The 22,868-nt window shown below is 39.3% G+C and overlaps 1 protein-coding gene across 1 annotated transcript; it reads right to left on the reverse strand.

The window, feature by feature from the left end:
- Positions 1-12,226: 12,226 nt before the first annotated feature.
- On the reverse strand, positions 12,227-22,866 carry FCF1 (FCF1 rRNA-processing protein). The gene is made up of 8 exons (XM_010855741.1): positions 22,783-22,866; positions 21,825-21,892; positions 20,290-20,361; positions 19,547-19,695; positions 16,543-16,615; positions 14,781-14,868; positions 13,218-13,312; positions 12,227-12,496 (listed from the first exon to the last, which is right to left on the reverse strand). Exons 1-8 carry the CDS (start codon positions 22,783-22,785, stop codon positions 12,448-12,450), a joined length of 597 nt encoding a protein of 198 aa, XP_010854043.1. The 5' UTR covers positions 22,786-22,866; the 3' UTR covers positions 12,227-12,447.
- Positions 22,867-22,868: the final 2 nt, after the last annotated feature.

The following is a 22,868-nucleotide window of genomic DNA, read 5'->3' on the forward strand; positions in this document are numbered from 1 at the left end:
GTAGCTGTGACTCCTGGGCTCTGGAGCACAGGCTCAACAGTTGTGGTGCACTGGCTTAGATGCTCAGCCGCATGTGGGATCCTCCCTGACCAGAGATTGAACCCATGTCTCCCTCACTGGCAGGCAGACTCTTTACCACTGAGCCCCCAGGAAAGCCCCCTGTCAATTCTGGAACCTGTGTTATATCCATTCAACCTCTCTTGCATGCATCCTCAACTCTTTTTTCTACTGTCATGCTTGCCCTGTAAACTCTCAAGTCCACCCATCCAGAAGGATTTTGTTAAATACATCTGTGGAAACTACATAACACACAATTGGCGCCACTACTAATCCAGGTTCTGCAGTTCTGCCTGCCTATTCAACATTACTTTGCTATTTATGCGTCATTGGCATCTCTCATTTACCGCATGGCTATTTCAATCCTTCACCACTACCCCAAGCTTTGTCCCTCAATAAGTGGCCTTGTTTTCAACATTACAGAGTTGAGATCAACATGATCAACATGTGATGTTTTCAATATCACATAGTGGAGAAAGTTGAGATCAGTAGGCACAAACTCCTACTTCTTCTCACACACACTAATTTTTCCTGCCTCCTAGCCTCTAGTTTCAGAGTGGCTCTTCTGTCCCAAGTTAATCCTGGCCTTTATGCTCTAGATTCCATCTCTTGACCCTACTTTGTCAATTATCTTTTTCTCTCTACTATATTTTTCACTAATTTTTTTCACCAAATTTTATATTTTCAAAAATGCCAACCCTGTGGAAAAGTTGTCAGAATGAGTAAATATGGTAACTCTCTGGCGATCCAGTGGTTAGGACTCCACACTTCCACTACAAGGTCACAAGTTCAATACATGGCCAGGGAACTAAGAGCCTGCAAGCTGCGAGGTACAGCCAAAAAAAAAAAAGCACCCTATACCCTTCATCTAGGCATAACATTTGTTGATGTTTCACTGCATTCTGTCTCTCCCTTCCTCTTTCATCTATCTATCTGCTTTTCCCCAAACCATTAAACAGTTACTTGAAGATATTGTGACCCTTCACAGCTAAATGTTCAGCATATTTCCTAGGATGGAGGCTATCCTCACATGCAATTACCACAGGGCTTCCCTGGTGGCTCAGACAGGAAAGAATCCACCTGCAATGCAGGGACCTGTGTTCAATCCTTGGATTGGGAGGATCACATGGAGAAGGGATAGGCTACCCAATCCAGTATTCTTGCATGGAGAATTCCATGGACAGAGGAATTGGGGTTGCAAAGAGTCACGACTTAGTGACTAAGCACTCACGAAATTCTACAGGCAAGAATACTGGAGAGGGTTGCCATTCCCTTCTCCAGGGTATCTTCCTGACCCAGGGAGCAAACCCACAGCTCTTGCATCTCCTGCACTGGCAGGCGGGTTCTTTACCACTAGTGCCACCTGGGAAGCCCCAACATAATATTCATGCTAAAGAAATTTAACACAAATGCAATTACATTATCTAACAATCAGCCCATTATTTAAATTTCCGTAATTGTCCCAGTAATATCCTTTACAGTTTCTTATTAAATTCAGACTGTAATCAAGGATCACACACTGCATTTAGTTTTCATGCCTACTTAGTCCTTTTAATATAAAACAGTTCTCCAGCCTTTTTTTTTTTTCTTTCATGACACTGACATTTTTTAAGACTCCAAGCCAACTGTTTGACAGAATGTACCTCAATTTTGGGTTTCACAGTTTCCTCACAGTTAGGTTTCTTTTTTTAACTTGGGGCGTGGAAATACACATAATTAATGTATCCTTCTGTACCTCACATCATGATGTACATTATGTCAATTTGTCCCATCAGTAATGATATAAAGTTTGATCATTTGGGTAAAGAAGTGTTTGTCAAATTTCTCTATTTTAAAGTTACCTATAATAATCTATGGGGTAATACTTTGAAGATCTGAAAATACCTTGTTCCCTACAGTTTTTCACTAGTGGTTCTGGCATCCACTGATGATTCTTGCCTGGATCAATTATAATAGTGGTGATTGTAAATTATTTTATATTTCTATCATCCCTTCTACATTTATTAGTTGTAAAATTCCTATTCAAAAACTCCTCTATCTCTTCCATTTTCTTTATTTATTCTAGTATCTTATGGACACGTGGATTCCTTATTAAAAATCAATGTATCATACACCTTACATTTATACAAGGTTATACATCAAATATATATCAATAAAATTAAAAAGTCATGATAATCCACTACTATCATTATTTTGATCCTTAAATTGTCTTGAATTTGGCCAGCATGAGCCTTTTCAAGCTGGTTCCTATTTCTTTTGGCAAGTCCCCATTAATTTTTGAGTATTTCCTTGCATTTTTCTATAATTAAAAATTTTCCTTATTATGAAGAGGGACAAAGAGAGTGACAGAAGGCTCCTGAACTTCCTTCCTCCCTTGGACACACAGAATGTACAACCACACACAGAGCAATTCTCTCTGAGAAAAATCCAGAAACTAGCCCAGTGACTTCTGCACACTGAGTAGATAATACCTCAAAATGAGTAGGAAAGGCTGGGATACACTCTCACCATAAGTCTCACTCTCAGCCTAGTGCCATACAGTTGGGAGGAACCCCCAACTCCCAGCTTCTGCCTGAGGAGTGAAGGGTTTGGACCCACATCTAGTACGCCAACTTTTAAACAATCCCCTGGGATGGGTCCCTAAAACACCTAGCTCTGAAAGCCAGCAGGGCTTGGGTCCATGAGTCCCACAGGACCGTAGCAAACAAAGAAACAATTCTTAACGGGCATGTGACTTCATTTGATCATTAAACTTTCTTTTCTTGCTGAGCATTACTTTGATCTTATGATTTTTTTTTATTGTAGTAAAAGTGTATCACATTACATTTGCCATCTTTATAATTTTTAAGTGGATATTTCAGTTGCTTCCACTTCTTCGTTATTGTGAATAATGCTGCAATGAACATAGGTGTGCACATATCTCTCTGAGATTCTACTTTGAATTCTATTGCACACACACAGAAGTAAGATTGCCAAAGTGAAAGTGAAAGTGAAGTCGCTCAGTCGTGTCCGACTCTTTGTGACCCTGTGGACAGTAGCCTACCAGGCTTCTCTGTCCATGGGATTCTCCGGGCAAGAATATTGGAGTGGGTTACCATTTCCTTCTCCAGGGGATCTTCCCGACCCAGGGGTCAAACCTGGGTCTCCTGCATTGGAGGCAGGCGCTTTAACCTCTGAGCCACCAGGGAAGCAAGACTGCCAAATCATATGGTAATTCTATAATTTAGTTTTTTTGGAAAAACTACTATTTCCCATAGCAGCTGTACCATTTTACATTTCTAGTGCAAAGTGTTCCAGTTAATAAGATGTTGGCCATGTCCTCACCAAAGTTTGTTCACTTTCTGTTCTTTTGACAGTGACTATCCTAATGGGATATATAATACCTCTTTGTGGTTTTGATTTGCATTTCTCTCATGATCAATGACGTCAAGCATCTTGTTCATGTGCTTGTTGGCTATATGTGTATCTTCAGAGAATGGTCTGTTCAAGTCTTTTATCCATTTTAAAAATCAGGTTGTTTTTTATTGTTGTTGAGTAATGGAAGTTCCTTATAAATTCTGGGTATTAATCCCTAATCAGATATATGATTTCCACATATTTTCTCCATTTCCATAGATTGCTTTTCACTCTGTTTCGATACGCAAAAACTTTTTTAAGTTTGATGTAGCCCCATTTGTCTAGTTTTGCTTTTGCCGTCTATACTTTTGGTGTCACATCCAATAAATCATTGTTATATCCAATTTTCTGAAGTGTTCTCCCTATGTCTTCTAGTTTTATAGTGTAGATCTTTAATCCACTTTGAGTTAATTTTTGTGTTGAGCATAAGGTAAGAGCCTAACTTCATTCTTTTCGATGTGGTTATTCAGTTTTCTGAATACCATCTGTTGAAGAGACTGTCCTCTTCCCATGTGTAGTCTTGGTACCCTTGTAGAGAATCACCTGGCAATATGGTCAGCCCTCCACATCTGAAGGTATTGTACCTATAGATTCAAATAATCGGGGATAAAAATATTTGGGAGAAAAAAGTCTCAGAAAATTTCAATAAGTAAAATTTGAATTTGCCAAGCACTGACAACCGTGATGAACAGAGAAGCCTCGTGTGCTGCAGTCCATGGAGTCACAGAGAGTCGGATACGACTGAGTGACTGAACTGAACTGACAACTATTTACATAGCATTTATGTTGCATTAGGTATTATAAGTAGTCTAGAGATGATTTGAAGTATACAGGAGGATGTGTGTAGGTTGTACACAGATCACCTGTTTATATAAGGGACTTGAGCATCCACAGATTTTGGCATCTGAGGGGTCCTGGAACTAATCTCCTGCTAATATGGAGGGATGGCTGCATGTGTGGGTTTATTTCTGGGCTCTTTGTTGCTCCATTGGTCTATATATCTGTCTTTATGTCAGTACAACACTGTCTTGATTACTTCTTGGCTTCGTAGTATGTTTTGAAATCAGTAAGCCTGAGGCCTCCAAGTTTGTTCTCCTTTTCCAAGATTGTTTTGGCGGTTTGGGATCCCTTGAGATTCCATATCAGTTTTAGCATTTTTTTCCTTTCTGTTTCTGCCAACAAATGTCACTGGGATTTTTTTAAGATTGCATTGAATTGCTCTGGGTGGTATGGACATTTTATTACTATTGAGTCTTCCCATTCCTTTGTATCTTCTCTGATTTCTTTTAGCAATATTTTATAATTTTCAGTGTACAAGCCTTTCACCCCCTTAGTTAGGTTTACTCCTAGGTTTTTATTCTTTTTGATGTTATAGCAAATTGGATTGTTCCTTAGTTTCATTCTTTCTTTGATTCTTCTTTTTTTTTGGATTGGTCTTTGCTAGTGTACTGAAATGCATCCTGAAACTTTGCTGAAATCATTAATTAGTTGTTAACAGATTTTACAAATGGTTTCTTTAGGGTTTTCTACCAATAAGATCATGTCGTGTAAAGTGAGAGAATTTTACTTCTTCTTTTCCAATTTGAATGCCTTTCTTTTTCTTTTCCAACTGTTCTAACCCAGACTTTTCAACATGTGCTTTATCAGTTGGTATAGGCTAAGTTATGCTGGAGTAAAAAACAAACAAAAAACCAACCCAAATCTCAGTGGCTAAAAGAACAAATGCTTATTTATCATTTACCCTAGTGTTCCCATCATTTGGTTGAGATGTTCTGTGGGACCCAGGCAAAGCAAGGTTGCATAGCTCAACCCATAGTGATCTTTTTAAAAAAATGTTACTTTCTAGTATGAGCCTCTGATCACACGTGAGGCTTCAGTAATTTATTTATGTTTTTACTGTACTGGATTTCCGTTGCTGTGCAGGCTGTCCTCTCTTTGCAGCAAGAGGGGTTTACTCTCCAGTTGTATGTGCGCTTCTCATTGTGGTGGCTTCTCTTGTTGCTGAGCTTGGGCTCTCGGGTCTGTGGGCTTCCGTGGTTGTGGTTCCTGGGCTCTAGAGCACAGGTTCAATAGTTGTGGCGCAGGGGCTTAGTTGCTGTGAGGCATGTGGGATATTCCTGGATAAGGGATCAAACCTGTGTCTCCGGCGCTGGCAGGGTGGATTCTCCAGCACTGACCCAATGAGGAAGCCCCACATAACGACTTTTAAAACTTCTACCTAAATGACATATGCCATCTTCACTCACTTTGCCACACTTCACTTCAAAGGTGGTGGAGAAATGCCTTCCTACCCTGGGTTCATAAATAGCAGAAAGCCAGAAATATTCGGTGAACAGCACAAACAACTGCTACACTCTGCCCTTCTAGTTACCAAATGTTGATCTCACTTTCTCTTCCACAAGTCAGGTATACACCATACAACCCCCTCCCCCGCACAGACACTCTCACAGTCCTGTCCAATCAAAACATGTTCAGTTCAGTTCATCATGTTCAGTTGGTAGTTACTTTAAGAATAGTGGAAAGACATCATGACTGACAAGCAACACGCAGCAGCTTCTGGGTTATTGGCAGTGGTCCATTTCTTAACCTGAGTAATAATTAGCTGGGTGTTCATTTAAAATCATTAAGTGGTAGATTTATGCCTTATTTGTCTTTGTGTTACATCTCATGATAAAAAAATTAAATACTGTATGATATGGGCATAAGAATAAAAAATGGACAATGGAGCAAAAAAAACAAAAACAAAAACAAAAACATCATGTTCAAAGTCCAGGATATCGAGGTGCATGTGGCACAGCAGTCTCTACAGCGAGGGGTACATGTAGTAGTAACAGAATTGGGAGCTGTGGCTTGTTTTGATCAAGAGATTTCTGCACCCAGAAGGCAAATTATCTGCCTCCATACTCCAAATATGGGCTTACCTCATGGCTCAGGTGATAAAGAATCTACCTGTGATGTGGGAGACCTGGGTTCAATCCCAAGATTGGGAAGTTCCCCTGGAGGAGGGCATGGCAACCCACTCCAGTATTCTTGCCTAGAGAATCCCCATGGACAGAGGAGCCTGGTGGGTTATAGTCCATGAGGTCACAAAGAGTCGAATATGACTAAGCGACTGAGCACATATACCAAATATACCATTGGTGAAATACTAACAGCACAACCACAGTGAACACTCCTATTCAGAAAAGGAAACAAAAGAAAACACACAGAAGTGACTAGTCTCTAGCAATTCTGACTACAAGATGAACCATGCAAGGCACCTTTAGCTTTTTTGGAAAAGCTAAACATAGAAAGACAGGCAAAAGTATATAAGGCATACAAAATAAAAAGTTTAAAACAATAAAATAAAAAATTTTAAAGTATATAAGGCAAATGCATTACAAAAAAGAAAAAGAAAGCAAAAATCCTGTTCTTATTAATATTAGAAAGAATAGAATTCTGGCTAAAGGGCATTAAATGAGACTAAAAGGTTACACTATAATGCTAAAGGCTACAATTTACAAAAAAGTATATTGGTAACTAGTATACATGCACAAAACAACACAGTAGGAATTTCCAAGTGGAAACTCTAAGAAGTCCAAGGAGAAATAGACAAAATATATTATTAGAAAACTTTTTTTCTCAGTGTGAGACAGATCAAAGAGTTAAAAACAAATATAAAGATACAGAAGACTAAAACAGTCAGGTTGATCTTATGGGTAAATATCAAACCTTTTACCCTGATAACACCAGGTAATACAGAACACATCTCATTTTCAGGTGTACATGGAATTTTCATGAAGTTGACGTTAGGCTACAAAGAAAACCTTATTATTTTCCATATTGTATATTTAAGCAGCATATTGTTTTTGCATAACTTTTCCCATCTTTTAATTTACTGAGGTGTAATTTACAAATACAATTCCTGCTGACGGTGACTGTAGCCATGAAATTAAAGGACACTTGCTCCTTGGAAGGAAAGTTATGACAAACCTCAGTTCAGTTCAGTTCAGTTGCTCAGTCGTGTCCGACTCTTTGCAACCCCATGAATCGCAGCACACCAGGCTTCCCTGTCCATCACCAACTCCCGGAATTCACTCAAACTCACGGCCATCGAGTTGGTGATGCCATCCAGCCATCTCATCCTGTCGTCCCCTTCTCCTCCTGCCCCCAATCCCTCCCAGCATCAGAGTCTTTTCCAATGAGTCAACTCTTTGCATAAGGTGGCCAAAGTACAGGAGTTTCAGCTTTAGCATCATTCCTTCCAAAGAACACCCAGGACTGATCTCCTTTAGAATGGACTGGTGGATCTCCTTGCAGTCCAAGGGACTCTCAAGAGTCTTCTCCAACACCACAGTTCAAAAGCATCAATTCTTCAGCACTCAGCCTTTTTCACAATCCCACTCTCACATCCATAGATGACATACTGGAAAAACCTTTGCCAACCTTTGTTGGCAAAGTAATGTCTCTGCTTTTGAATATGCTATCTAGGTTGGTCATAACTTTCCTTCCAAGGAGTAAGCGTCTTTTAATTTCATGGCTGCAATCACCATCTGCAGTGATTTTGGAGCCCCCCAAAATAAAGTCTGACACTGTTTCCCCATCTATTTCCCATGAAGTGATAGGACCGGATGCCATGATCTTAGTTTTCTGAATGTTGAGCTTTAAGCCAACTTTTCACTCTCCTCTTTCACTTTCAAGAGGCTCTTTAGTTCTTCTTCACTTTCTGCTCTAAGGGTGGTGTCATCTGCATATCTGAGGTTATTGATATTTCTCCTGGCAACCTTGATTGCAGCCTGTGTTCCTCCAGCCCAGCGTTTCTCATGATGTACTCTGCATATAAGTTAAATTAGTAGGGTGACAATATACAGCCTTGACGTACTCCTTTTCTTATTTGGAACCAGCCTGTTGTTCCATGTCCAATTCTAAATGTTGCTTCCTGACCTGCATACAGATTTCTCAAGAGGCAGGTCAGGTGGTCTGGTATTCCCATCTCTTTAAGAATTTTCCACAGTTTTTGTGATCCACACAGTCAAAGGCTTTGGCATAGTCAATAAAGCAGAAACAGATGTTTTTCTGGAACTCTCTTGCTTTTTCGATGATCCAGCGGATGTTGGCCATTTGATCTCTGGTTCGTCTGCCTTTTCTAAAACCAGCTTGAACATCTGGAAGTTCATGGTTCACGTATTGCTGAAGCCTGGCTTGGAGAATTTTGACAAACCTAGACAGTGTATTAAAAAGCAAAGATGTTACTCTGCCAACAAAGGTCCATATAGTCCTAGGAATGGAGTTATTGGGTTGTGTGCAAAGTGTATTTTCTAATTAATTCCAACAATTTTGTGTCATTCTGATTTAGGCACATCTTGTAAATACCATATAGCCACAAGATTTTAAAAACATCCAATATGAGTATTTGTCTTTAATAAGGGAACTTTAGTCACATTCATCATGGGTACTGTTTGGACTCCTTCCTACCAACTTTTGTTTTCTATTTACCGTTATTTCTTCTTCTCTGATTCTGCATTTCTTTTCCTTTTAAAACTTACATATAGTGAAATATACAGATCTCCAATGATGTATTCTGCTTTTTTTAAAAAATCTATTTATTTGGCTGAGTCAAATGTTAGTTGTGGCATGTGGGATTTTAGTGCCCTGACCAGGGATGAAACCTTTATCTCCTACATTGCAGGGTGTAGGGGACCACTAGGCAAGTCCCAGAATTTCCTTCCTTTTTAAAGCTGCATACTTTCCATTGTGTGTATATACCACATTTTGGTTATTCATTCATCTGTTGAGGACACTGGCATTGCTTTGTCCTCTTGACTACTGTGAATAGTGATGCTAATGAACATGGGTATACAAATCTCTTTCAGATCCTGCTTTCAATTTTTTTGTATATATAACCCAAAGTGGAATTGCTGGATTATATGGTAGTTCTATATAAAATTTTTTTAGGAACCGTACTATTTTTCATAGCAACTGTACCATTTTACATTTCCATCAACAGTACACAATAGTTCCAGTTTCCCCATATCCTTGTCAACACTTGTTATTTAGTTATTCTTAACTGCAGCCATCCTAATAGGTATGAGGTGGTAACTTACTGTGATTTTGATTTGCAATTCCCTAACGATTAGTGATATTGAACATCTTTTCATGTGCTTTTCGGCCATCTATATGTCTTCTCCAGAGAACTGACTATTCAAGTCCTTTGTCTTACTTTTAAATCTATCTCATTGTTTTTAAGTGCTTATGACATTCCGTGGTATAAATGTAACATAGTTAAAACTTTCAGATGGATATTTACATTCTTTTCAATTTTTCTGTTATAGTGGTGCAGTAAACCTCTTTCTATACACTTCCTTGTACACACATGTGAAATTTACATTTATCATGCATTTATCTCACACTGATGATGTATTTTAAAGGAAATCACCTATATGATACCTATAAACTAAAAGAGAGAATTAGGCTCACATGACATCTGTAATTTTTATTTTAATGGATCCTAGTGAAGTGAAAGTCACTCAGTCATGGCCGACTCTTTGCGACCCCATGGACTATACAGTCCATACAGTTCTCTAGGCCAGAATACTGGAGTGGGTAGCCTATCCCTTCTCCAGGGGATCTTCCCAATTCAGGAATTGAACCAGGATCTCCTGCATTGCAGGTGGATTCTTTACCAACTGAACTATCAGGGAAGCCCAAAGGATCCTAACTGCTGTTCAAAATGGTTTTACTTATTTGCCTTCTTGTCAGCACTACAGGACTACCCATGTCCTTACACCCTTATTATATATATCAGAAAATTTTGTCAGTCATTTGTCTTAAGTTTGGGGGAAGTTCTTTTTTGCAGATAAATCTAATTTTAATGTATCCACACTTTTTTCTTTTATGGCTTTTACATTCTTCTTCAAGAATTTTGCTGCTAAGTCACTTCAGTGACACGACTTCAAACAGTCATGTCCGACTCTGCAACCCCGTGGGCTGTAGCCTGCCAGGCTCCTCTGTCCATAGGATTCTCCAGGCAAGAATACTGGAGTGGATTGCCATGCCCTCCTCCAGAGGATCTTCCGAACCCAGGGACCGAACCTGCGTCTCTTACGTCTCCTGCACTGGCAGGCGGGTTCTTTACCACTAGTGCCACCAGGAAGCCCTCTTTAAGAATTCTACTCAGAGCTTATATTCATTTTCCTTTTTCTTTTTCTAATACTTCCATGTTGGATGGTATCATTGACTTGATGGACATGAGTCTGAGCAAGCTCTGGGAGTTGGTGATGCACAGGGAAGCCTGGAGTACTGCAGTCCATGGGATTGCAGAGAGTCGAACAAGACTGACTGAACTGAGTTGAATACTTCCACACTTCCCTGGTGGCTCAGACGGTAAAGCGTCTGCCTGCAATTCGGGAGACTCGGGTTTGATTCCTGGGTCGGGAAGATCCCCTGGAGAAGGAAATGGCAACCCACTCCAGCACTCTTGCCTGGAAAATCCCATGGACGGAGGAGTCTGATAGGCTATATAGTCCATGGGGTCACAAAGAGTCAGACACAACTGAGCGGCTTCACTTCACTTCATGGCTTAAAAAATATTTAGACTTTGATCCACTTGAAGGATATGAGGAATCTCATGAAGGATATGAGGTAGAAATATAAACTTTTTTTCAAGTGGATAGTCAACTTGTTATTATAATACAGTCATCACTATCATTTACTGAATAACACTTCTATCGGGTACTATTCAATACTATCTTGTTGGGGTTGTTTTGAGGATTAAATAAATTTTTTTTTTTTTTTTCTATTTTTTGGCTATTCCTGGCATACAAGATCTTAGTTCCTCAACCAGGGATTGAACCCAGGCCCCCTGCAGTGAAAGTGCAATGTCTTGACTACTGGACTGCCAGGCAAGTCCCTAAATAAAACATTTAAAGGGAAGCAAGGAAAGCATCAAATGCTTATGTAATTTTCCCAATTCATACAGATATTAACTGCTGAAGTCAGGATCCTAACCCTAGTGGGATAACCCCACAATATTTGGCCTTCTAATGCAATTTCCTTTTCCCATAGATTTAAAAATTTTTTAATACCAGCTTTATAACATACTAAATTACCATAAATACATAGGTCTGTTTATGGACTTTCTAATCTGTTTCAATGATTTATTTGTTTGTTCTTATACTGTCTTGTGATCATGTAAAACATCTAATCTGATCATGTTATCCATCCTAATTAAAAATTTAATGACTCCAGTTGACCTCAGGATTAAGTCCAAACCCTTCAGCCTGTCATATAAAGCCCCCTCCCTCCCACCTCCTACCTCTGGGGTCTCAGATGTGAGCACAGACCCCTCCCCTCTATGTTCTAGCTCTCTTCAAGATTAACTCAAACATAACTGCCTTCAGTCCTTCTTCTCTCCCTATCCCAACCAAGTAGAAAGAAATCATTCTTTCTACCTGTTTGTCTACTCCCTCATACTTTTATCCTAGCATCATTATTTTACTGTATTTTTTCATCTACATGTCTTTCTTTTACCATAATATGAATATCGTGAGGATAAGAGCACATGTTATTAAATGCTTAGCATAACCTTAAGAGTTGGATACGACTGAGTGACTTCACTTTCACTTTTCACTTTCATGCATTGGAGAAGGAAACGGCAACCCACTCCAGTGTTCTTGCCTGGAGAATCCCAGGGACGGGGGAGCCTGGTGGCTGCCGTCTATGGGGTCACACAGAGTCGGACACAACTGAAGTGACTTAGCAGCAGCAGCAAATCAATATAAAATGACCATCATATCATGTGAGAAGTTTTCTGATTTATAAAAAGATGCAGCAAATTTTAAAATGACACAAAATATAATTTTAAAAACAACATTAAAAAGTGAGTATATTTAACTGTAACTCAGCTCATTATAGAGCAAGTGGGTGAGTGCAATAGTAATTCACACTATAGCATGTTTAATGAACTTGCAAAAGAGAAAACAGGTCAAAGGAAGGTGGGCAAAGTTTCCCTTTTCATTAGAACCGAGGGGCTCCGTAATCATCTGGCATCCGCTCAATGTTGTACCTGATGAGGACAAAAAATTAACACTGGTTAGAAACGTGTGTTCAGAACCCACCTTAAAAGCCCATCCTTTACTGATTGTATCACTCTCACCTCCTGCTGTGAATCCTTTTTGTCAGTGGGAACGTTTTAAAGGCATATCATAATGAATGATTTACAGCAAAATGCTGACTATATTATCTTTATTCTTCAAAGTGGAGAAACAAGTTGGAGAGCCAGGTACGGAGTCCAGGTGTGCCCAAGCCCCTCACCCATATTCTTCCCATTTTGCTGTGTTTGTCCCAGGATGAAAAGTTGGCCAATAACAGTCTGAGGACTGATACAGGAATATCAAAGAAGGATAAAAAGCAGCTTTTGTTTTCTTTTTTTTCCTAAATAAACTTTCAGTTTCCCAAATAAGATGCTAATCACCTGCACTAGGTTTTCAAAAAAAAAAGTATTTCTAGCCAAAAAAATAAGCTTAAGTTACTGCTTTGTATCAATATTTAAGGCCACACATTTCCCTATTCCTGCTAGTGATCTTACTATAACAATGTGACTGTCTGCCTCATTCCTAAATCCTAGCTTTATCTTTTGTCTGTGTTCTTGTCATTAACACTTTGTCTCATTTATTCAAATAGAACTATGTAAACATTTGATACATCAAATTTTTTTTCTCCAAATCCTTCTATATCTTGACATCAACTATAAACAGTTAATCACTTCTCTAAGAGAAACTTCTCACCTATGGTTAGAAATGTACATGATGGGAACTCCAGGGATCTTCCGGATTCTTCGTTTAAGGTCCCGGTCAACTGTGGCCACAATGTAACACTTGTGCTGGAAAAGACAGGATTGGGTGTTCCACAGAGCTCACCAAGTGACGCTGGATACAATCACTGGTCAGTCTGAAGAATCACTCATTTTTACAGTAAACAGGAAAGGAAAGGCTAAAACAAATTGGTGAGTAGTTTCTAGATCGAGGAGCTCATATTTATCACATAAAACATAACAAGTTGCCTGGGCTGATTGTAACTCTAAGAATCTTGAGGGGGAGAAGATAGAAAAACTAATCAAAAGCTGAAAATTGTTTTTTGTCTCATAAGTGGAAGGGATTTTCATATCTAGGGCAGACAATTCCTTGGTTTTCGGAAAATACCCTTAGAAAGACAATGTAAAGGCAGAGTTACAGCCTTAGATCCGAAGGCACAGCTTTTGCTTTTAGAAGGATCTCTGGGGAAAATCCCGTGGATGGAGGAGCCTGGTGGTGGGCTGCAGTCCCTGGGGTCACGACTGAGCGACTTCACTTTCACTTTTCACTTTCATGCATTGGAGAAGTAAATGGCAACCCACTCCAGTGTTCTTCCCTGGAGAATCCCAGGGACGGGGGAGCCTGGTGGGCTACCGTCTATGGGGTTGCACAGAGTCGGATACGACTGAAGTGAGTTAGCAGCCGGGGCTGGTCCTACTCTGGAGGCCTTCCATCCTACCCAAATCTCTTGCTGAGTTTTATAAAGAGTTGTAGATTAGGGCCAGCCATGCTATGGGGAATTAAGGGAAATGCTGGCCCCACTCAAGGGATGAAGTGGCTCAAGGGATGGCAGTGTGGTCACTACACAGAGATGATTCTTTTCAGCAGAGACAGGCTTTTTAAGGTCAATCAGCAATAGAAGTTCTTGCAGTGTTTGACAAGGAAGAACAGACGAATCAAAAACCTACTTATTCTAGGCTATGTGTGAAATAGCACCCTGGGAGACTCAGATGTAACAAAATTCCTACATAGGGAGTAAATGGAACTTTACTCAATTATTTATTTTTTGGCCGCACTACATGGCATGTGGGATCTTAGTTCCTCCATCAGGGATCAAACCTGTGCCCCCTGCACTGGAAGTGCATAGTCAACCACTAGACCATCAGGCAAGTCCCTGGAACCTTATTTTAGATTCACAGGGAGACAGAACCTGATATATTAGTATGTCTGCACTCGCCTACTTAAACCATATTATAGAGGAGATTTGTGGAACAAAGAATCAATAAATGCTCCAAATTACACCTCCAGTAAATGCAGATGCCAAGACCTGAAACCATGTCTCCTCCCCAAACCCATGATCTTTCCATTACGGTCACAGTATACACTTCCATTCCACTCTCTCAAGTAAATGAGGACACCAACACTTCCCATGAAGGGATTCTATATGATTTGTTTTTAATCATTTATTTTCCTAGATACTTTACATGAACATTCAGGAAATAATGGCTTATCTTTTTTTTTTAATAGCACAGAGTAAATATTAAAAAATGATGATACCTGAGTTACTCTTTGTACTAAGCAGTCATCTGCATAGGTTCCTTTGTGTGTACACGGTAATCGTTCAAATCTTGGATCCTTGGCAATCCTATACAGATTATAGGATTATAAAAGTAGATTAATAAAAGCATTCAAGCAACTGAGTAACTTTACAACCTTCAATCAGTGAAATAAGAGTAATGTGATGTATGTGGAGATTTCAAGACACCATTCTCCCCTTGAAGCTTATCTTCTATAATAATTGGAAAGACAATTTATAGAAAAGGGAATTAAAGCTTACTGACTGAGAGCTGCCAAGCCTTACATCATGTACTTGTTACAGAAATCTGAATTATTCTATTTCCGTTTTACAGATAAAGTAGAAGATTCAGAGAGTTTGATTAATTTGTTCAAAGCTACACAGCTGGGAAAAATCAGGATTCAAAACTACATCAAATTAAACCTAACCATTTTGCTTTTAGGAAGTTGTCTTACACAAATACACAAGAATACAGGTGCAAGGATGGTCACTACAAAATGGTTTACAGCAGTGGAAAACTGGAGATAATCTGAATATCCATCAGCAAGGTAAAAGTTCAATACATTTTGGTCCTTCTAGCCTACTGTAAAAAACGAGGTAGAGCTGTATGTACCAACGTGGGAGGACATATAATAAACAAAGCAGACACAGACACACACACACGTATATAACATTAAAAAACCACATTCATCAATGTTTTCACTGGTCTCAATAGAAAGGTCCTTAGCATTGGGAATGTGATTGATTAGCTTATGATTTTCCCTAACTCAAAATCAGTGTCTGTCAGTTGTTCTTCACACGAAAATGGTATTTCATGAAAAAGCAGCTCATTCAGCTCACAAATGCTTCCCTTTGAGACAACGTTCATCCTTTGCTCTGTTTTCCGTCTCCTTCCAGTTTTACTGAGATGGAAGTGACGGACAGCGCTGTGGAGCTGAAGGCCCACAGCACGGTGACTTGGTTGATACATGTTATGAAACGACCGCCGTGGAAAGGTGAAAGGCGCGCCCACCAGCGGAAATGCTCGGTGTGCACTTCTCACTGCACCACAAGGAGCACTGGTGTGTATTCCAGGGTTGAGATTTACCACTTTAATGAATTTTACTGTTCTATTAAGGATATTCTTAAGTGACTCTGGTATTAAAAAAAAAAAACAACAACTGCCAGTGAAGAATAAAAAAACTACTAGAATCATCTGGGCCCAATGTCTTGCTTTGTACTGAGGTAATGCCATTTTTTTGCATTCAGTGCAAATGTCAGCACAGTGACAAAGGCAACACCTTGGTATTATTAAGAAAATAGTTTTGCAAACTCCCTGCAAAGGTCTCTGGGACTCTGGGGGTGGAGGAGGGTTGCCGCACTTTAGGAACCACTAAACTGAAAGGCACTTTCTAAACTCAAAACTCCTTGTAAGTTTTGAGTGTGAGATTCTGTTTAAGTGTGAGATTCTGAAGATACCCAGATAACAAACTAATAGACAGACGCTTTCTAAGTGAAAATCCAGAGGAACATACAAGGAGGCCCAGGAGACCTGTGTGACTAAGGAAGTTTAGTTCAAAAAGCTTCAGCTGGAAAACTCTAACCTTCAAATGTCTGCTTTCTAAGTCATGCATAGTTAACTAGTTTTGTATGATTTTTATTTAAACTAACCAGACAAGAAACCTTTGGAGAGCAACAGAAGAAGGAGGGTCAAAGAATCCTCAGTGTACCATCTAAAACAAATCTAGATCAGCTCCATCCTACCTTAAAGCCACTCTATATTTCTGCCCCAATTTCTCAATTTCAGCCATTACGCAGTCAGTTATACAAGGGATACCTGCCAGGAAAAATAAAATTAGTAACAAACTTGTGAAGGAACTGATTTAACTCTCTGAATTATATCCTGTTGAGAGTCTTACCACTGGACCACCAGGGAATTCCCTGAATTATATACTTTAAATGAGTGACTTATATGGTATACGGATTGAATCTTAAAGATGTTAAATAGCATGAAGATGAAAAAGTAAATAATGCATGATCTATTCTTATTCATGAACAAAAATAACCTCACAGAATGAAGTTATTTATTATGAACAAAATTACCCCATAGAAACTGTATATGAACTTTTTAAAACTGCCCCTTTCTGAGGAAAGGCATAACAGGGAACTTTCATTTTCTTCATGCTAGATTATTAATTTTTTTCACAAGTATACTAACACTCTTGAGAACAAAGTTAAGACATCTTAAACTAAAATACAATGCTCAGAAGAAAAAGCAGTTGTAAAATGGAGGGAAGAAGATAGGAGGAGCAGATAGTCATGGAATTCGAGGGCAATACATGCCTTCAAAGGGTTGATTTCAGGGCCATGCAGCACTGAAACAAGAGCTTGCATCTAGAGCAGTGAAATGGGTTCAGGAAGATCACTACGAAGAGGACTCTCAGTAGAAAGAAAGCGCATAGGTAGCTAACTGTCCTCATCTGTTGGAGCGTCAAACAGGGACCAAGAGCTACGAAAAGGTCAAAGGGGCAGCTCCAAGCCAAAAGGAAGGTAAAGGCCTTCTTTTATGAATAAACCAAGTTAAAAAAAATAAGCAGAGCTTAAAACAGTTGAGGAATCTCCTCGGTAACTGAACTTGTAATGCACTTGAATGTTTCTTCAGCCTTTGCTCTGAGATCACACAGAAAAGTATCACACAGAAAAGTGGCATTTTCCTTAGTAAGTTTTTTCTTTCAGAAAAGGCACTGTGAGAGCAATTCGCTGTATGCATTATAGCTGTACTCTATGGTATCCACAACTGGAGAAAGACCTAACTATAAGGCCAATGCTATCCCAAACAATCATCTTTTTTTTTGGCCATGCCATGCAGCTTATAGGATTTTAGTTCTTCAATCAGGGATTGAATCTGCATCCTTGGCAGTGAAAGTGCCGAGTCCTAACCACTAGACCACCATGGACTTCCCCTGAACCATTTAGGTAATAGTAGTGGAGCTAGAGAGCCAGGGAAGCAATGCAACTCCAAGGGACCATGCTTAAACCCTCCATCCACTTCATTCATAAATAGGTCACAGCATTCCTGGAGAAGCAGCTAAGACAACTATAAGAAACACCATGGGAATAGAAGAAGTCCACCAAGATCAGCTTCTTCCCTCATACAGGCCACCTTAGTCCACTTTTAGGCATGGTCGTGATCCAACTTCAGACTATTCTTTATTATTCCTAAAAGACTTAAGAAAAATTTTTTTTAAGTATTACAAGTACATAGCTTTAAAAAAATACAAAAAGGCCTATATGAAAAAATAATGATCCCTTGATCTTTTTCCATTCCAATTTTGAGAATTGGACTATAAAGAAGGCTGAGCACTGAAGAATTGATGCTTTCAAATTGTGGTGGTGGAGAAGATTCTTGAGAGTCGCCTGGACAGCAAGGAGATTAAACCAGTCAATCCTAAAGGAATCAACCCTGAGTATCATTGGAAGAACTGATGCTGAAACCGAAGCTCCAAAACTCTGGTCACATGCTGGAAGAGCCAACTCATTGGAAAAGACCCTGATGGGAAAGGCTGAGGGTAGGAGAAGCGGGAGACAGAGGATGAGATGGTTGGATGGCATCACTGACTCAATGGACATGAGTTTGAGCAAACTCTGGGAAATAGTGAAGGACACGAAAGCCTGGTGTGCGGCAGTATGTGGGGTAGCAAAGAGTCAGGCATGACTGAGTGACTGAACAAATTCTGATCCTTAGAGATGACTATTTTAATTTCATTGGCTGTTTTTCTCACTTGGTGGTTACATGCATAACTTGATACAATAAACTTATGCAGTTAATTTTTATATTAATTTTAGGCATTTAAAGAATTGACCTCTCTTACCCATCACACATCCCTTATCCCATCTTGCTAATTTTAATAAATCAATAAACAGCATTCACATTACTATCACTCTGTAAATGTTCACTATGTAGTATCTTTTATATATATTAAAGGAGGTATGAAGTATTTCCTTTGATTCCAATAATTAATTCTTTATGGCAAATTGTAAGTTTAATTTTCATTTGTACCTTTTACTAGATGACTGGAAAATGTGTGAATATAAACCCACTACAAAATATAACAGATCTCACTATTAGGAAGTTATTCCCCTGTACTTGTCCTAAACTATCTTTTTCCTCCTCATGGTAGGAAAAGAAGACCATTTGAAGGAGGAGACACCCAAACACACAAGGGAAATCTATTAATGGTAAACTACATATCTAGGTGTAAATAAACTACCTCAGATCCTTTGCGGTACAAACACACAACAGACTGAATAAACTTAGGAATGGTTGCCCATGATCATTTCTAGTTCTGTGACTGTAAATGGCAAAATGTCTTATTTAGCTTTTCCACACTGAAGTGGACAGGTGAATGTTTCCTTCCTACTTAATGTAAATAATACATATAGTGAGAAATGAAATAAATTTTCATTTATCCAGAATTTTAAAATCCAAAATCCTAAAACAGAAAATTCCCCACCTATTTTCTAAGTTGATGTCTGTAACGATGGTCAAAATATACTAAGTGTTTTCTCAACTGTGAAAGTTTAATTATTCCCAGTCAAGTTTGCATTATATTTCAATTCATTGAAAAGGGTCCTCGCTATGGTGAGCAAATTAAATGGCCAGCAATTCAGTAAAATTGATTATTTTACTGAAATAATCATTTTAAATTCAGTAAAAGTATGATTATTCTTTACAAATGTCAGAGAAATGGAAAAGTCTGATACTCACACTTGGCATACAGACAGTCCATCATTGACTGCACTAAGTCCAGTTTGGCCTTAATGGAAAAGTTGATAAAGTTGGTATCGACCAGGATGTGGTAAGGTGGGCCCAGCTGTGTGTTATATTGGAAGAATAAGCAGGAAGGGTGTTGGGGGCTGGAAGAAAAAGAAAAAAGACATGAAGTAATGTCTACACTGATATTCTGGTATAAACAAACAAAAAAGAAGTCTCTGCTTGGAATAGTTTGTTCCTTTCCCCCCGTTCATTGAAAGTAAATCCTGTGATGATATATCCATCACCAATCTAGGGCAAAATGAGAAAAATAAGAAAAATGTGATGAGGTTTCATAAAGTTAAATGTACTTACTTAAAAGGAATAACCTTTATCCTGAAACTATGCCCTTACTACTTTTTGGTGATATGCTGTCTCTTTTATGAAATGCGGGTATGTTAAAACAATTAACAATCTTTCAATTTTCTTTTGAAAGTTCCTTGGCAAAGAAAAAAAAAATGATATTAGATTTAATCCCCAGGATTTAAGGAAACTTTTACTGCTCCATGAAGTCCAAAAACCTTTGAATCATTAGAATTGGTTTATGCTCATCAATATCACTTCATTTGCACAGCTGTGCCAGACTTACAAATGACTGAGCAAATCAGTTCAGGGGATGCCTGAATTTCTCAGAGGTCTATGGTTTTAGAATCTTTCTTTTAGTTTTAAAGAAAAACTTGAAATTTTTGATTACTCACACTTCTCTTTCCTTGAGTGCACTGGGATCTTTCTTTTCTTTCTTTTTCGGTTTTAATCTATCCTTTTCTTTACTAGAAAAAAAAAAAATTCAATGTAGGAGAGAAAAAATCCACAGCAGTGATTATTATTAAAAGTTTCTTCTTTTTTGTCTACAAAGGAAATCCTATTTTGTGAGATTATCATATTAATATCAGCATAGGCTTCTTGTGCACAAATAACTGTGTAGAAAGTACCCTGGAATTAACACAGTTAATCAGTAAAACCTAATTAAATTTTAAAATCATTAGCTAATAATCCATATAAATTATTAGTGGATAAGTAAATGTTGGTTATATTATTTCTTTCTTTGTCAGAAGCTCTCATATCAAGGATAAAAATCCACTTCCAAGCAGTGGGTGAACAGGCTGACATTTATCCTCTGAAGACTCAGATGCTTCAACAGCAGGAAGGGTTCTCCCACATGTCTCTTATAAAAGGCTAAAATGTGACAATATATATACAGAATTTAACCTTAACTAGAAACAAAATATTATTAGTGGGTCAAATTTCCTTAAAATTACATAATAAATTCATACTAAAAGTCAAGAATACAATTTAACCACAATGAAGGCTCTAAGGACTACTCCTTTGTACTGAGACTCTTAAACACAATGAAGCCCAGTCTTTATTTAATAACTCCATCCATTCTTAACCAAGCTGGCAAGCTGTTTAGTTTCTCCTTATACTAGGGAGTATCATTCTACTCTCTTCCTCCACAGTCATAAATCTTGTAAGATTTATCAAATGGAGACACCTAGGTGTTTTCCCCGGAGAAGGCAATGGCACCCCACTCCAGTACTCTTGCCTGGAAAATCCCATGGACGGAGGAGCCTGGTAGGCGGCAGTCCATGGGGTCCCTAAGAGTCGGACATGACTGAGCGACTTCACTTTCACTTTTCACTTTCATGCATTGGAGAAGGAAATGGCAACCCACTCCAGTGTTCTTGCCTGGAGAATCCCAGGACTGGGGAGCCTGGTGGGCTGCTGTCTATGGGGTCACACAGAGTCGGACACGACTGAAGCAACTTAGCAGCAGCAGCAGCAGCAGCAGGTGTTTTCCCATTTTTTCTTTCAAAAATACTTGAGTTATCAGGTGCTGGTACACAAGACAATGATAATCTCTGTCTTTCAAAAATTATAACAAATCTTTTCCCCCCCACTGGGGAATGTAGCAGTGTAATGACAAAAACTTAAAGTAAATCCTACCTACCTCACAGAACAGTCAGGAGGCTTCAAAGTGATATGGCACATACAGTATATAGAAACAGTGATACAAATTGAACACTTAAGAGATGCTGAATTCCCAACCCATTCATCAGTGTACCTGCTCAGCAGCTAAGCCACTGTTGTACCGTATTACCCTATAATAATCCAAGACATAACACCAAAAGTAAACAAAACAACAAAAATAACAACAGAAACTTTTACTACTTATCCCCTCGTGATTTCTATAGCTCTGGGCAGTCTAGGAACCCAGGTGATTCCAGACACTCACAGCCTCTGATCTCTGAGACTAAGCATTCGCTTCATGGTCGCATACTTCCGTGTTTTCTTTTGCTTCCCCTTTAAACAAAAATTTTATAGTTAAAAGGAGTTGGAAACACACCGCATATTCCTAAGTTCCTTTTCTTTTGTCCACATCCTTCTTCCCTCAAATACCCAATTCCTCCTATCTGCCTCAACCAGACTTTATTTTCTCAGGCTCCAAAATCACTGCAGATGGTGACTGCAGCCATGAAATTAAAAGACGCTTGCTCCTTGGAAGAAAAGTTATGACCAACCTAGACAGCATATTAAAAAGCAGAAACATTACTTTGCCAACAAAGGTTCCTCTAGTCAAAGCTATGGTTTTTCCAGTAGGGTCACGCATGGCTGTGAGAGTTGGACTAGCGCGGAAGAATTGATGCTTTTGAACTGTGGTGTTGGAGAAGACTCTTCAGAGTCCACTGGACTGCAAGGAGACCCAAACAGTCCATCCTAAAGGAAATCAGTCCTGAATATTCATTGGAAGGACTGACGCTGAAGCTGAAACTCCAATACTTTGGCTACCTGATGCGAAGAACTAACTCATTTGAAAAGACCCTGATGCTGGGAAAGATTGAAGGCAGGAGGAGAAGGGGACGACGGAGGATGAGATGGTTGGATGGCATCACTGACTAGATGAACGTGAGTTTGAGTAAACTCCGGGAGTTGGTGATGGACAGGGAGGCCTGGCGTGCTGCAGTCCATGGGGTCGCAGACCCGTACACGACTAAGCGACTGAAGTAAACTGCCTCAACCCATCCTCCCAACTCGCTAAAACATAAGAAGCACTACTCCCGCAGTTTAAAAGGTGAGATCGGAATGAAAATAAGCAAGGAGACTTTCGTGGAAGTTTGGCCAAAGGCCACTCCCTCAATCTCCTCCTAGACGTGGTCTGACAATGCCCGTTCTCGGACTCCCCGGGGCCTCACCATGTTCACACCGCGCTCTTGTTTCCTCCGGAATCACCGGCGGCGCGGCTCGTTTGCATCATCCGTACGCCACTTCCGGCAAAGGC

The sequence above is a fragment of the Bison bison genome, unplaced genomic scaffold (assembly GCF_000754665.1).
Source record: "Bison bison bison isolate TAMUID 2011002044 unplaced genomic scaffold, Bison_UMD1.0 scf7180017864368, whole genome shotgun sequence".
Lineage (NCBI taxonomy): Eukaryota > Metazoa > Chordata > Mammalia > Artiodactyla > Bovidae > Bison > Bison bison.

Coding starts and splice junctions, on each gene's coding strand:
- FCF1 (XM_010855741.1), bottom strand. Junction 16,616..19,546: donor GGACTGTCTGTATGCCAAGT/GTGAGTATCAGA, acceptor TTTTCCTGGCAG/GTATCCCTTGTATAACTGAC. Junction 14,869..16,542: donor AAATATAGAGTGGCTTTAAG/GTAGGATGGAGC, acceptor TAATCTGTATAG/GATTGCCAAGGATCCAAGAT.